This window comes from Atractosteus spatula, chromosome 1, assembly GCF_055471065.1.
Source record: "Atractosteus spatula isolate fAtrSpa1 chromosome 1, fAtrSpa1.hap1, whole genome shotgun sequence".
Taxonomy (NCBI): Eukaryota; Metazoa; Chordata; class Actinopteri; order Semionotiformes; family Lepisosteidae; genus Atractosteus; species Atractosteus spatula.
The window spans coordinates 23,912,422-23,928,589 of record NC_142706.1 but is presented as its reverse complement, the minus strand read 5'-3'; the positions used below and the strand labels follow the sequence as shown (position 1 = coordinate 23,928,589).

At 33.2% G+C, this 16,168-nt stretch overlaps 1 protein-coding gene across 1 annotated transcript in view; it reads right to left on the bottom strand.

Annotated features, from left to right (window-relative positions):
- gabra2a (gamma-aminobutyric acid type A receptor subunit alpha2a) overlaps positions 1 to 15,756 on the bottom strand; it is a 322,305-nt gene extending 306,549 nt beyond the window's left edge. Inside the window, exons 1-3 of the mRNA XM_088933041.1 lie at positions 14,457 to 15,756; positions 13,741 to 13,826; positions 11,389 to 11,504 (exon numbers count right to left, since the gene is read on the bottom strand). Coding sequence (XP_088789167.1) covers positions 11,389 to 11,504; positions 13,741 to 13,811 — 187 coding nt within the window. The 5' untranslated portion in view covers positions 13,812 to 13,826; positions 14,457 to 15,756. The remainder of the gene's footprint in view (positions 1 to 11,388; positions 11,505 to 13,740; positions 13,827 to 14,456) is intronic.
- Between the last annotated feature and the right edge of the window lie 412 nt (positions 15,757 to 16,168).

Sequence of the window (16,168 nt, the reverse complement as noted above, 5' to 3'; positions counted from 1 at the left end):
TTCACATCACATCGACCATTTTTAGCATACTACAGATTTTGATTTTTTTGGGGTCAGTATTCATTGTAATACCAAACAGAAACATTTTTTTTACTAATATTCAAAACTGTAATAAATCAGTTCAAGTTTCACATGTGTAACAATTATGACAACATTTCCAAAATATTAAACATATTAATATTTGAAGTATTCACGCAACATAAAAGAAAACATTTTTCTCAAATTACTTTAGATTTAAAATAAAACTGTGGGGCTGTTAATATATGCAATTGAAAGATCAAAGAGTGGTGTCATAATTAAAATATAACATGCATAATATAAAATAATATATCAACGTCACAAAGTGATGTCAAATCCCCCAAAAGATGCTTTATCTTGGGAACTAAATGCTTTGGGTTTCATTATTAGTGCTGTTTGTAGGGAGGGGCAACTTGTACAGAGGGACCAGCTTTACAGAGTTGTGTTCAGTTCCTGGGGTTCTAGCTACATGGAGTTTGCATGTTCTCCCTATGTTCTTATGGGTTTCCTCCAGGTTAGTTGTCTCCCAAAGTCCAAAAACATACTGGTAGGGTAATTGGCACTTGGGAAAATTGGCCCTGATGTGAGTGTGTGTCTGTCTTTGTCTGTGTGTATTTTGTGATGGACTGGCTTCCAGGCCAAGAAGTATCTTGCCTTGTGCCCATTGCCTTGTGACCTTGCGCCCATTCATATTTTGTTTAGTTAACAAATAATATTTTCAAATGCTGCAGAAGTCTGTATGTGTGATACATTTCCAAAGTTGGTATACATATTTATTAACTACCTGTAGTAGGTCAACTTAGTATACAATGCAAGTAACAAAACACATAATACAATTTTCTGTTTTTTGTATATACAGTACTCTCTGCATATTTATATATTTGCTTATTTTTTTATAAATAGAACAACAATAGCCTTTTAATGCAGAATGTTGCTCATTTTAGCCTTTAAAGTAGCTTGAAAGACAGATTGAAACTTTGAACTTGGTTCGAATTGCCTATTTAGTTCAAACTGATTACTTCTTTAGTTTTAAAAATATTGGCACGACTACAAATAAAGGTTAATTCCATGCTGAAAAGTAGAAAGAAGAAACATATTTTACCCGAAGAACTCTCAAAATTGTCTCTTGTCTTTTCAGTGTGCAATTAACTTTTGTTTCTCCTCACTTGAACTAATACAAGGCTGGTCTTCCTGATTAGCCATTCACATACTTGACCATTCCAAACATATGTTTGCCAATAGACAGACCTCCTTTTCTTGGTGAGTAGCTACAGAGGATACCAGCCTGACCTGGTACTATTCTTCTTATAATAACCAGCAAAGCTCTCCAGAAATTAGCAGACTCACTTGATGAAAGGTAGAAAATATATAATAGAAAATATCTATGAATATATGACCTGTATATTATAATTAAAAGTAATACATTTTCACTCTTACACTGTTAAGTAAAAGAACTATGTTCCATAACATAAAACAATTATGTGAGAATAAGGTATTTTCTCAGTATACAGTATACAAAGCAATGCAACATAAAAGTTTTGCTCATCTTCATTACCTCATCCCTGGTGTTATCTATATTATCATTATGTCTAGCCTGAGCATATGGCCAAAAATTACAATCAGTGTTACTAGATGTGAGATAACACCAGGCATGTACTTATGGAGCACTCAGAATGCTGGAAGCATAATGCACCATTCTGTGAAATATCTGCCACGTTACACCGCATGCTTACACCCAAAATATTTTTTATTTTTTCAAATAGTGATGCAGGATTGCTATTTTGTAAAACCACCAGGAGTCACAGTGTATGCTTATCGTGCTTTGTGTGTAACTTACTCTATAGTAAAGTATTAACCCATTAGTGCTTTGCTGAGCTAGTCATAGTGTGCAGTAATACTAACAGTTTTTTTTGTTTTGTATTTATTCGATACATTTAATACATTATACAGAATTATTCGTAGTTGAGTACCAATAGTAACTTGAAAGGAATTTAAGTTTTTATTGTGTAATATATTATACATAATGGCTTTAAATACAAAATACGATTTGTTATTACCTGTGAGGGAATTAAACTTAAAGTTTAAACTATGTTTCTTTACTAAATCCATCTCAGGATGTCTGGTCTCAAAAGATAACATAGCCACATGGAGTCATTACGCATAGCTGTCATTGTTCTCAGGGAAATGACCAGGAACCTCTCCTGGAACAAATGGTCTATTCAGCAGGAGGGGCTGCTTGTCATGCAAGCTCACAGTAAAGAAAATATATGTACTGGTCAGCTTTCTAGAATGACCATATATAGCCACAATGCAAGTAGAGAGTCATGTGGGAGTGCATCTTTTATCATTTGTTTCACTGTATAAAAGAGCACTGTAAGCGTTGTCTTTTAAGTCTTGTGTCCCAACGCAAGACTTCCATATGCATATGAAATAAAGACATAAACTTTCAACACATAAAAAATCTCAGCTGATGCCCCTTTTTTGGCACAAAACCTGTTTATAGTAGGTCACCTTAATACATAGTGATCATAACAAAACATATAATCCAATTTCCTGGTACTTTTTCATTTTTATGTATTTGCTTTGCATAAAATAGATGCAACAATGGTATTTTAAGGCAGGAAGCTGCTTTTTAAATACAGTTCATTGCTCAAAAGACAACCTGAAACTTTAAACATTCTTTGAATTGCCTATTTATTTGAAAAAGACAGAGAAATTGATTACTTCCTCATTTTTTAAAAAAAGTATTGACACTGCTTTGAAGTATAATGACATGCTAGTTAAACCCTTTTTAAACAAAACACTATTGTTTGCTAATGTTCACTTTTTAATGCTGAAATGGCAACTCTTTTAATTAAAGTATGATATAGGAAACAGATTTATTTTTACTGCTCACACAAAAGGTAGCCCTTTTTTCACGTTTCACTCTGCAGGGAGTTCCAACCTCTACATCCTCAAAGGGGATTCAAAGAAGATACAAAAACATTTTTCGGTTGGTTTCAATCACTAATCTAAAATTTTCTTTTTTCCATTTTTAATGTCACTATGTTATTTTAGATTAGAATTATAAAAGCTAAAATACATACAGATGCAGCCATTCAAAATGCACGATACAAACTCGTACCGTGGGCAACTACGCGTGAGCCACCACGCCATACTGCAGTACATGATTGGCTGGCCAAAATGACCGACAGGGGCACTTGTGGTACATTGGTCGGTAGTGAAAAGATTTAATCATTTAATCTCTTTACTGTGCACATTTTAATCCGCTTAGTATTGAATATTTATATGCAATTTTACCACTAAAGGGAAATTTAGTAGCTGAGCATAAAAAGAATAGGAGCATAATGCATCTGAAAGTCATAAACAATACTAATTTAGGAACATAAACATATTATGTAAACTGCATATTGGTGGTATTGGTGTTTTAAAGAAAAAATACACACTAGTATTCCATTTATCCCTAAACATTTTAAGCATCAAAGTCTTACATGTGGTTGTTTCGGAAACGTTTTTACGTGCTCCTTCTGACCATATTACTGTACGTTTGTATACTTTGTGAAAATTTATCATTTTAACCTTTTCTGCGAATATGCTCGTTATCATATTAAACAAAAGCATACTTTTAGAATTGGATTAATAGGGAATATAACATGGATTCGCATATCTAAATAAATTAATAACAGCTTAACTGACTGATTTATAACCCTGAGGTAGGGGGTTCAAACCCAGCTGTCGCCATGAGTTTTCTTTTAACAAATAAACATTTCTTTGAAAAACTAAAATAGCAAATATTATTGGCATTATATTGACATTTTTTATATTTCTAAATATCACAACATGTTCGTACTGTATGTACACAGCGGTACCGCAGGGTGTAGGGCGCAAATCCACGTGAGCCCGAAAGCCCTACATTAATGTTGTGCATTTACCTGGTGCTGCGCAGTTTTCATCTCTCTCTCTCTCTCTCTCTCTCTCTCTCTCTCTCTCTCTCTCTCTCTCTCTCTACTTTGAAAATACCTGTTCTACTTTGAAAATACCTGTGAAACCAGTTTGTTTACAAACAATGTAGACACAGAGACTCAGAGAGTGGAGTGGAATTCAGCACAGCCAGCACTCCCGCAGAGAGACAGATGAAAACCGTCTTCAATTAGTTTCAATTCAGTAAATTATTATTGTTAATAATGTTCAGAAAGTTCATTATACTGTAGTTTCGTATTTTTCTATACAGCTACCAAAATTTCCCTTTAGTTACATGATTCCATTTTAATATTCCTAAATAACTGGATTTAAATATGTATAATAGTAAAACAGATTAAATGAAGCAACTGTTTCACTAACATGTAATGCACCACAAGTGCCACCTATCAATCTGCTTTGGCCCGTGAAAAGTTTGGTGTCTGTAATGGTATTGGTATATGCTACAGCTGTGGATAAGATTTTTGCAATACATTCTGAGTGACTGCATCTGTAGATGTTAATATTAAAGTCATATTATATTAAAGAAATATTACATGTATGACCTAGCACCTAAAAGTTAACAACTTATTTTCAAGCATCCTGTTTAGTGCTGCAAATGCAGATAAATGATTATCCAAACATAATCAGTGTCCTACAATGCTAATGAAAGTAAGCAAAGAGAAAGTCGATGCTTTCCTAATGAATTTTAAATGTATTATTATCTGCTGCATTTGTTGTGTTTGCTGTGTTCAATCTTTAAATTATTTTACCTTAAATTTTAGACAGTATGTAATAATGTCCAAAGTACATTTCCTTTTTTCTAAACTGAAGGTGAACAAAATATAATGTGTGATTCATTTAAGTCTCAAAATATTTACAGATACAGCCATTCAAACTGTGTAAAACCCCGTACTGTGCAAAATTATCTGCCATTTAGCGCGTTATACCGTAGTACGTGATTGGCTGGCCAAAATGACTGACGGTTGGCACTCATGGTGCATTGGTTGTTAGTGAAATGATTGCTTCATTTGATCTACTTACTGTGCATGTTTAAATCTGCTTAATATTGAATATTCATCTGGACTTTTACAGCTATGGGGAAATTTTAGTACCTGAGCATAAAAAGAAGGGGAGCATAATGTGTCTGAAGGTCATAAACAATATTAATTTAGGAATATAAACATATTATGTAAACTGAATATGGTTGGTATTTGTAGTTTAAAAAATATATATACACCAGTATTACACTTTCTTCATAAACATTTTAAGCATCAAATTCTTTCATTTGGTTGCATACTGTGGTTATTTTGGAAAAGATTTTACGTGATCCTTCTGACTATATTAAGTTTATATACTTCATAAAAAGTTATGTTTTAACCTTTTCAATGAATACTTGCACTCATTATCGCAGTAAAAGAAACGCATACTTTTTAGAATTTGATTAATAGGGGATATAATATGGAATTGCGTAACTAAAGAAATGAATAACGATATAATTATATTCATATAGCTCAAATTATTACAGCAGTACACTTTCTTTGTAAACATGAAAACGCTGCCCACTAAACCTCTTTCCCACAAATTTCAAGTGGGCAAGGTCACGTAGCCGATTCACTGCTGGATACAATTTTATCTTCCCTCGTGAAAGCAAAAATTCAGATATTTTTCAACATATTTACTAAAACTATCCATCTCAGTAATCTGTGTTAATCTCACTGCAAGCCCCTTTTCTGTTTAAACTCCCAGTAAAATAAAAACTGTTTTCAGCATTATCACCTCGCACCAGGGGGGAAGGAAAAGTGCCAGCGGTCATTTAATTATTTCACTCTACAGCTCTCTGCCCATGCATCCTGGACAGACAAAGTTGATTAGAACTCATTCAAAAGGGTCTGGTGTGTTAATACAAACTCTGCTTAACAGAGCCGTTTGTAAGAGTAAGGTGACTTTCTGCTCAATTAAATCAAGCTACAGTACAGACAGATTTTAAATTCTTCAAGCAAAATTAGCTGTTTGTCAAAATCAGCTACTTTGCAAGCAGTATATGACTTCTCAAAAGGTACCTTTTGTCTCTCATGCAAACTCAAAAAAGGTTTATTTTTTCTAATTCCAAAATTTGAACAATAAGCCTCAGGGACTCATTATAGTATTGTACGGTACGCGCAGGAAAATCAAAATATGGCCCCCCTCCCTGCCGGGTCTCGCCTCCCGCTGTTCCAAAGCTGTACAGTTTCAAAGTATGTGTGAAATATCTTGTCTTACTTCAGTTATTAATCCAATCTACTCATCCAGCTATGTAAAAAAATATAGACAATAGGATCGCTGTAAAGGTTAAATTCCAAGCTGAAAAGACGAGACTCAACATGTCTGCTCTAACTCTTCAGTTTACAGCTCATCCATGGTCATTAATTATTAATATTGTAACGAACGGCGGACATACAGATGGTACAAGCCAGTTGCAGCGCAGTGACAGTAGAGCCATCTACTCCCCTGTGCATAAAAGGGATGTCGGCTGCATAAACTGAAGAAGGTCTTCTGTAGCTCAGCTGGCAAAACCTCTCATGAGCAACGAAGTAGACCAGGGTTTGAGCCCATGTGGTGAAGGATGAACCGGGACAGGAACAGCGAAAGTACAAGCCCAAGAACCCGAATTCATTACAAAATTATTTATAATATATTCTGTATTGTATTTAAATTGGAATACCTTTACAAATATAGAAGAGGCGATACATAATGAGTAAATATAACCCTTTTCCCTCCTTTAACTTAAAGAATTCTGTGAAGAAATCCTAAATCACGAAACCATCACTTATAATAATAATTCATCCAGATACACACACTCACAATGTAGCCAACAACAAGCTATAACACTGGACTATTTTTATATATTCAGCTATATAAGAAACAAAGTAATTCTCTGATCAGGCTTTGAACCGCCTGGGTGCAGCGCACTACATGTCAGTCTATTTCCTATTACCGCTATAAGGACAATAATATTTAAAAAAAACTAACGTCAAATGTTTCAAAGTGTCCCCTTGTGATATTTTAGCTACAGTGTACAGTGTACATAAGGGAATTAAATCAGTACAACTTTTATTAAATTCAAGTATTTTAAACGTTTAATTAAAAAGTAAAAATCTTACAGCGTACACAAAGTTTCTAAGCTGATCATGAGAAAAATCACCCTTTTGTCGCGCATAAAAAAGTGTTTTTTAACTATCTTAAACAGTTTTTACAGCTTTTAAAGTCATACAATGTTTGAGTTAGGCAGGAACACATCATTGTATCTTATTTTTATTTCGTTTTTAAAAATAAAAAAAATAATTTGCCCATCGTGTTGATAAGCTGTTCCTTGATTACTGGCAATTGTAAAAAATAATCCTTCCTCCTCCTTCGTTTAATTTAAAGATTTCCGTGAAGAAATTCTTTAACACAAAACCATCACATATAATAATTCATCCAGTTGGTTCCCTGTTGAATGACGCTGAAGGACCAGGTTCCATTCCAAGCAGTGTACTATATAGTACAGTTTAATTTTTTTTTTTTTAATTGTTGGCTGATTACTGGCTGCTAACATTTAGATTAAGACAAAATATAGATTTTCTCAATTCGGGCATAAACCTGAAAGAGACATATCATGTTCACGATCAATTATAATAGTGGACTATTTTTATGCATTCGGGAATATGAGAAACAAACCAAAAGTAATGCTCTGATCGGACTTTGAACCGCCTAGGTGCAGCTCGCTACATTACAGTGTTCACTACCACTACAAGGACAATATAAGTCTTTTTAAAAAAAGAAATGAATGTCAAAATGTTTCCAAAATGTCCACTTGTGATACTTTAGCTACTAAGTTACACGATTCTATATTAATACAACTATCAAGTGATGTTAAATCACTACAAGATTTATCTTTCTACAATAACAGCAAGTGGTGTTCTTACAATGTATTCTAAGAAAAGGATAAAATGTTATAACTTTTTATGAAGTACAGAATATATGCCTAATAATTTTAGAAGTACGTTAAAACCAGAACTCACTGCAAGTTACCAAGTTAAAGACTTTAATGCATAAAATATTTTTGCATAATTAAATTATTTATGATGAAGGTGAAGGTTGTGTACTTTTGTCCAACTGAGCAATCTTGCTTTTATAAAATATACCGACTTTTTAATGTTTAATGATTAACATGCTGTAATACACAGTTTAAAATTATTAAAAGTCTAAAGAGTACACAACTTAAATTCCTAATTGGAAAAAGACTGTCTCTCAGCAGCAACCAGGATTTGAAACCGGGCGTTTTCTGGTGATAGCTCAAATGCTGTACATGAGACGTTAAGCTTTATTAGCTCCACCTTGCGGTTTTACAAGGTGCTTCCAGAAACTATTATCCTATTTCAATTTATATGCGGTATGATGTGGTATATTGCGCCATGTCCACCGCGTTTTAACGCAGCATACCTTGCCCATTTTGAATAGCTGGATCTGTAAGTCTCAAAAACAATATTATTTACACTCATTGTTAATGACAATAAATACTTATCCTGCATTTCTTCATTACATAAAAGTTACTTTTATGAAAAGACACTAACTGTTCTTATAACCATATTATTCTTACCATATTCTTTCATGAGAAATAAGTGGTTCTTTATAACTGCAACTGATCGATTTATTGATTTTTGAAAGTTAAAGAAATTATAAAAAGAAATGTTTGTATTAGCAAAACTAAAAACATTTCATAAATCGTATTATTAGTAGTAAAGTTTTGAGATAAGAGTTGCAAAATCCTCTGGCCTGCAAAACAGTAAGCAGAGGTTCATTCATTTCTGAAAGAAAATCTGCTTCAAGAAAAAACAATTGCTGTCACACTACCTTTTGAGTACACTGCAGATACCAGCAAAGTATACCTAAAAAACACAAAGATCCCCAAGCAAAAAATAATAATTTGTTCATCAGTTGCTAGTGATGGGAAAAATGGTTCAAACTTATCATTAAAAAAACAGATTCAAATCTCAAGAATCAACCTAAATTCTCAATTGTCAAAATAACTTCAATATTTTTTTTCAGAAGATGAAAACTCCCAAGAGTGAAAACAGGGTGGGTATTTTAAGTGGCATTCAATAGCCCAGACAAGTTCATTGGGGCTTTTCAATGCTTTCTCATGCTCTCCAGCTTTTTCAGATAATCTATCCTGCCAGTGGTTGCTACAGCTCATTGAACATAAGTGACTTGGGAAATCTGATGAGGCACCCTCTTACTTCCTTGTACTAGGTAAACTAAATCAGAATTTCAGTTCCATCTCATGGGTTAGGTAAAAAAAAAAATTAAAATGTTACTTTTGATTAGAGCCAAGAAAAAGCAGACATTTTAGCCAAGTAATACATAACGTGTTCTGCATTGAGATTACAATAAATAAATTCAATGGTTATAGCTATGATTATGCTTAAATCACATTTCCATGGAACCTTATGTTTGCCCATTTTGATTGTCTACCATTTTAACTAGTGTTACATAAGATTCTGGAATTGCATGGTGTGTAATATCCTTTTAAAAAATCCCTTCCACGTTTTATTGCAGATACTAAGATTTGCAGATTTTTGACTTTCATGTTTAACTGCATTGTAGGGAAGCTTAAATTAATCTTAAGCAAGGGTTAGTTTTAAAAAAAAGCAATGCAATTTAAGACTAGGCTATGAAAACATAATTTTCAATGCACGAGCTCTCCAAATCATTGATTTGGTCACATGCTAGTGCTGTTAAATACAATTTTCCAAATATTTATCAGACAGTCCATCCACGTGATTTATGTAAAATATAAAAAAATCTGAAACATAATGAATTGCAATCAACAACTAAAACAGTGAAACAAACACCAAAGTGAAGTTCATAAGCCAAATGATTCACAAAAGTGAACTGAGTTCACAATTCACAGTTCAAACACATGAATATTGAATATGCTAAAAATAAGATCTTAATACTGTAAGTGCTGGAAACCCTTTACTGTCTATAAATATATACAATATAAAATAAAAGAAGTAAGTTCTGTTAAACCCTGTGTTGAGATACACTTATCTAATGTGTTATGAATAGTTCGTAGGAAAGTTATGTTTTCAATTCCTACTATGTTAATATTACTGTATTGTGAAAACCAAAATGAAGAAAATGTCAGAATGTAATTTAACCTGCAGATATCCCTGTATGCCAAAACAAACAAAAAATCTGAAATAATTTTGATTTCTATCAAATCCAGAAATTTGATTTTAAAATCAAGTTACTTTTTTCAAGCATAGAATATAGAATTGACCCTATCTTGAAAGCCTGTCACTGCAGTAGGATGAATAGGAAATCAAATTAGCTTTAACAGGATTCTAACATCCAAAGCATTCATATCATAGTTATATTGACTTGATAGAAACATGACACAGTTAAACTACAGAAAAAAACAGTGAGCAATGGGGGCATTTTTTAATATGTTATGCCACTACAATTTTAAAATAATATATTATGCTTAATGAACTGTTAGGGAACCCTGTGGACACACCGCCAGCAATGGATGTGTGTACATGAGCCATTACATTCTATACTGGTTATGACAGTTAGTGCAGAAAGCTTTTACATATGGAGCTGAAAAGCTTTATTTTTAATGGTATGCTACTGTACTACATTCCATCTGTGCATGAGTGCCCACTGTATAATTGTAGCATTAGAGAGAAAAGTTTCCTTTTACTGGTTGATGCAGAAGTGCAGATTTTACTGAGCCTAGTATTATCACAAGGCATTACATGCAAAAATAGAAGCTAAAACACAAACAAATATTCAAACACAGACATTCAGTACAGCAAATTTTAAATATACATATCTTCTGCACTTTTGTAACTATATTTGTGGCCATAGAGAAACATCAACAAATAATGTGTTCCCTAAAAGGAGTCTACTGGTGTGTGAATAGGAAGAATTTTGTGGGTTGCAATACTAAGAAGCAGTAATGCACCAGACCTGAATGCAAGATACACTTAGTGTGTCAAAGTATTGATTGTGGTATTGACAGCTTTCTTGACAAAACCAATTTAGGAGAAAGAAGCATTATGAGAAAACCATTTTGCAATATGCAGCAGCACAAGCTTTGAATCCAAAGCACAAAATGATCCAAACAAACTTAATTTATAAACTATGCAAATAAGATTTTACATAACAAGATTCTCCTATTTTAATAGAAATCTATACCTCACAACTTTTCATTCTATTCCAAAGTCAATTCCCATGAATTAATTTTATTCTAAGACTGTGTTAGTAAAATAATGGTCTTCAGGATTATTCTATTTAAACGTGGTGAAAAGGCAAGTTTTTATTTTAATTAAAACTTAACACATGTGCAATAACTGTCTTCAAACAATAAGAAACTATTTTTACCTCCTAATCCAGGTCTAAGGCGATTATCATATCCATCCAGTAGTCTGTCAAGAATTCTTGTGAAGAGAGTAATATTATTTTTGAATGCATCTGTTGTTGGGTCAGCCCCTACCGATCTAAACAAAAAATACATATGTTAATATGTGTATTTTATGAAAGCACATCAAATTTAAGAATCTAATCTTACAATCTTTTCCTGGTCTCCTTTTCTAAGTAAACATATATAAATGCACATACAAACATATCAGCATATACTGTAGATATATTTATTATTACATTATTTGAACCCACACACAGAAAATAAAATGTGGGAGGTGGCAATCTTTCACATTACAATGAAATAACACATACATTTAACCCATTTAAATACATGTAATCAAAATAATTTAGTCAATTTAATTTACTTCCTCTCCTTTAGTTTGTTTTACTTTTTTAAACCCCAACCATTGTGTTTTTAACTTTCATTTTATTCTAAGTGTTGAGCAATCTAGTACATATTATTTTAAGCTGTCTTTTCTGAACATTGTTTATATATTTGTTTGGTTTATTATACATGTAGCATCATAACATCTTTACTACAAGCCTTATACAGACTTGACTTGCTCTGTCATTATTTCCTTTTTGTCTTGCAAAATTCCATGCTGACTTGAATTGCTATATTCTTTTTTACTTTTGTTGTTGGTCAGTGAAAAGTCTTTATTTCTTTATTAAATTGTCCACACTTGTGATTACCTCTGATTTTTCCTCAACATATAAATGTAATCTTTTCTTTCCTGCTTAAAAATAGTTAATCCCATACTTATTTATTTTCTTGAGCACTCAAAACATGATTAACTGAATCCATCAAATCAAACTGCAAATTAATTGAGTGTGCATAATATTATATGCAGATCAAACATTCACAATGTATTTATAACATTCTCCTCTTAGAAAAGGGTGATCTGTTGACAATCCTTTCAAAGGCCAATCAGTTAGATACTTTAGAAACTGCATTTCTCTTCAAACAGCATTATTTTTTTTATTTCTAGCTTTTTATGTTTTTACGTGCTTTATACATTTGTGATAAAAAGCTCTTGCACTTCACATTTTGGAACAAATTAACTGAGAATGTCAGAACAAAGCACACAGTCCAGTGCTGAAAACATATGCAAACTTAAGACACTATCTGTGTTTTTCTTCATTTCCAAGATCTCCATTTTGAATATTAAAGCTCTTATTCTAAATATTCTTTCAGGGTAGACCATGTAAATTGCACATGAGCAAGTTATTATTCTGCATATCAGTCTGCAAAGTATAGACATGACTTAGAATGATTTTGTTTAACCACCTTTCTACACAACTGAAAATTTCATAGGCAGCATGTTAATATCTGGCTTAGTCCTCAAATGTTTAATATTATAGTTCTTGAACACCTCTTGTTTATTATCGTTATATTTAATCTTTATATAGTTATATCTGAATATTAGCAATAGATGATCCCGTTTTACACTTCCTAAATTCAAAATGTGTCATATTGGCCGTGTTTACTGAATGTAATAGCAAATGCAAATACATGTTTGATGTTTCCTATTTACCCATTAAAAATAATAACCACGCAAGTGAGTACACTAGCATTTTTTTTTTACTTATAAAAAGGGAACTATTGACATTTGTATGGTAGCATATCTGTTATGCACAAAAAAAAAGATAAAGGTTATATTAATTTCAAAATACCATGTATTGTCTTACTGGAAGAAACATGGATTCAGAGACTTTGTTAGCTTTCAACCAGAATAAAACGTACAGTACGTAACATAATAACAATAAAAACACGTGACATTTAAAATCGAATTAGTCATCTGGGTTAAAGCCTAAAGTCGAAGCCATGTAAAAAAACGGCTCCATTTTGATTGATTTATAAACTATATTGTCAAATCACACACTATTTATGATAGTTTCAAAATGCAGTCCTTTAGGCAGAGCGGTCTATTATGTTTTGTCAGTTCACATCCTGTCGTGAATTGCTCATTGTAAAGCCGATGTGTCCTACTGTGCATTACTCAATCATTAAAAACTGTTCCTCAGAATCTCCGAGGCAGCAGTGCCAACTCTGTGAAGTTGTGTACTATCTCCACCTAGAGGAGCAGAGCCTGAACATCAGCTGTGATTTGGCTATTTGACAGAATGGACTATCGTCTTCTACTGTATTTTAACAATTTTATCGATTGTTTTAGACACCCAAAAGGGTTACCATACCAAGTTACACTGCTTGACATTACACGAATAACGTCATAAAAACCCGATATTTCCACCCCACTTTGAATCCTTGTCTCTAATTTTGATTTACATTTTGGATTTAAAAAAAAAACTTACCTCGCGTGCCACAGTATCATCAAAGAACAGCAGATGAAGAAATACTGAAAACTGTGCACCCTCTCCCTCATAGCTGATATTTACACCTACACAAAAGAAGGAAGAATGGTGGTATTAAAACCGGAGTTGGGCAAGACATGATTAAACTGTACATAAAATACTAAAATCATGATAACTTTAAACAAGTGTTATAAATATACAGCGTACCAATAAGGCAAATATAAGTACAAATATTTACTAATACGAAACTGGAGTTCTTTTTCCATTTAGATGAAAAATGTATATATCCATTTATTTTCACTATATAGATTTTTAATTTGTATGATGATTTTTATTGTGTGTAGCGATATATACTAAGAATACTCAATTAGCATACATTAAAAACAATCACGTCTCTATGTGACGATAATTTCTTCTGGTTATTCATGGCTGATTAGTCAACAGTACGAATTACATTAGGTAACTTTAGATGAGAATCTTCTAACACAGTAATATTAAAATACACAAATAACATAATGAATGCAAAAATTCTTATATACTTTAATTAACTCAAATTGTTGCTTGCAAACCCCCACATTTATTGTTATATGATAGAGAGCCAGAAGTGTTACATTGACTGCACTTGCTTTACTGTAAATGACAAAGGTTATCCAGCACTGAAATGGAAAGGCGAGTTTTATTTCTAATTGATAAGTCGTTTAAAAGAAGACGCTTACCTGGAAGGAGGGATGTCTTTCTTTATACTGATCCTGTGGAAGATGGGAAAGTTGTGCCTAAGAGTACACTGCTGCAGTAAGATTCCGTTCAGTGTGATTTAGGCAAGACCCTGGGAGCGCGCAAAGAAAACGAGGGCGAGCCTGAATAAATTCCAAAGACCAAGGAATCACTTGGACTGCCAATAGTTTGTGTACATCCCAGAGCCTGTCACCCACACTGCCCCGATCTTCCGTTAGATAGCTCTGGATTTTAGTTCTTTTCACCTGCTGACATTCGGTTCTTAATTCTCTGCGGTGTGAGCCGAGGAAACAAACTACAAAGAAATAGGAGGAGAATCACTGGGTCTTAAAGCCTGCCAAGTTTAGAATTTAAGGAATTACCGCTTGAGAATTATGTGTAGAAACGCATATTTATGTGCACTTAATAGCAGTAAAGATGATAGTGCTATTTATTATATTAAGATTTCTCGTACCCAGATTTTATATAATAAAAGGCCATCAAGGTTGCACTGTATGCTTGTGTAATGAGATGTTAACTTCTGTGTACCAGGCCAAGTACAGCACATACTGCCGCTGTAAACACAACATACATCACGTTTTAATTCCACCTAAGCCATTCTCATGTTGTGTGTAGGTGTATTGAATCATATCAATATTTAAGCAAAAAGACTGTAGACTTAAAATTCGCCTAATTAAAATACACGAACAAGCAGAGAAAATGAGAACATAAACATATAATTAAAATTCCAATAAGGGGGAGAGGGAACATTAAGCACACTGAAAACCAAATAAAGGGCAGTGAATTTTAAGTTGTTACTATTGACATACCGGCTCGTATAGATCGATGTAATTCTCTCCTGCACATCACTTTGTCGAAGACAATAGAAATGCTTCTGAAACAAATCAACCTTTGACGTGAAATCAACCTGAAAACCCTTAACATGGCTTTTATATGATAATAAATGTAGTACACAAGGTGTTGTTACGCTTTCTAGTCTTATAATAATGTTGACAATGTAAGTTAACTATTGTGCCTGTGGTAGAACAGTCTGCACTATAAATAATTGAATGCAAGCTTTCGCTCACCGCAAGTAGAGATGTGATTCATTAATATGCATTATTTGCCCATTGGCGCAAGTCTAATTGAAATTCTCAAAGATGAGATATCTTGTCCCCAACAGTCCTCAGGAAAAAATACACAAACTAAAACAAGACGTGAGATGCGATTAAAATATGGTTGATAGCTTTTTATGACCCACCATCAATTCTTCTGTCTAGAAATATTCATGTGTGTGCGTGCGCGCGAGCGTGTCTATGTGATTCATCACTCTATTGGAAAGCAGTAGCATGTGTTCTATTTCTGTGGTTGCTTGCTGTTTAAACCCTGCACTAAAGCTCGCTCTTACTGCAGAAGGCGAATCGCTCGTCAATGTGATTGACAAATCAGATAAATGTGAAAGGAAAATAGCTACAATTAATTGTTTTAACTGCCAATATGTAAGGCAGATAAACATATATACGAAAATAAAATAAAAATTACAATAGACACTTCCCTTTTGTTATATAAACGTAATATGTATTCTTATAAAAGGAACAATTACACTAAAGGAAAATACAATTTTTTAAAATGATAATCTGTTTATAACAGTATCGGCGATTTCTATAACCAACACACACTTCCTCACACATATGGGATGCAAGAATCTCAGAAT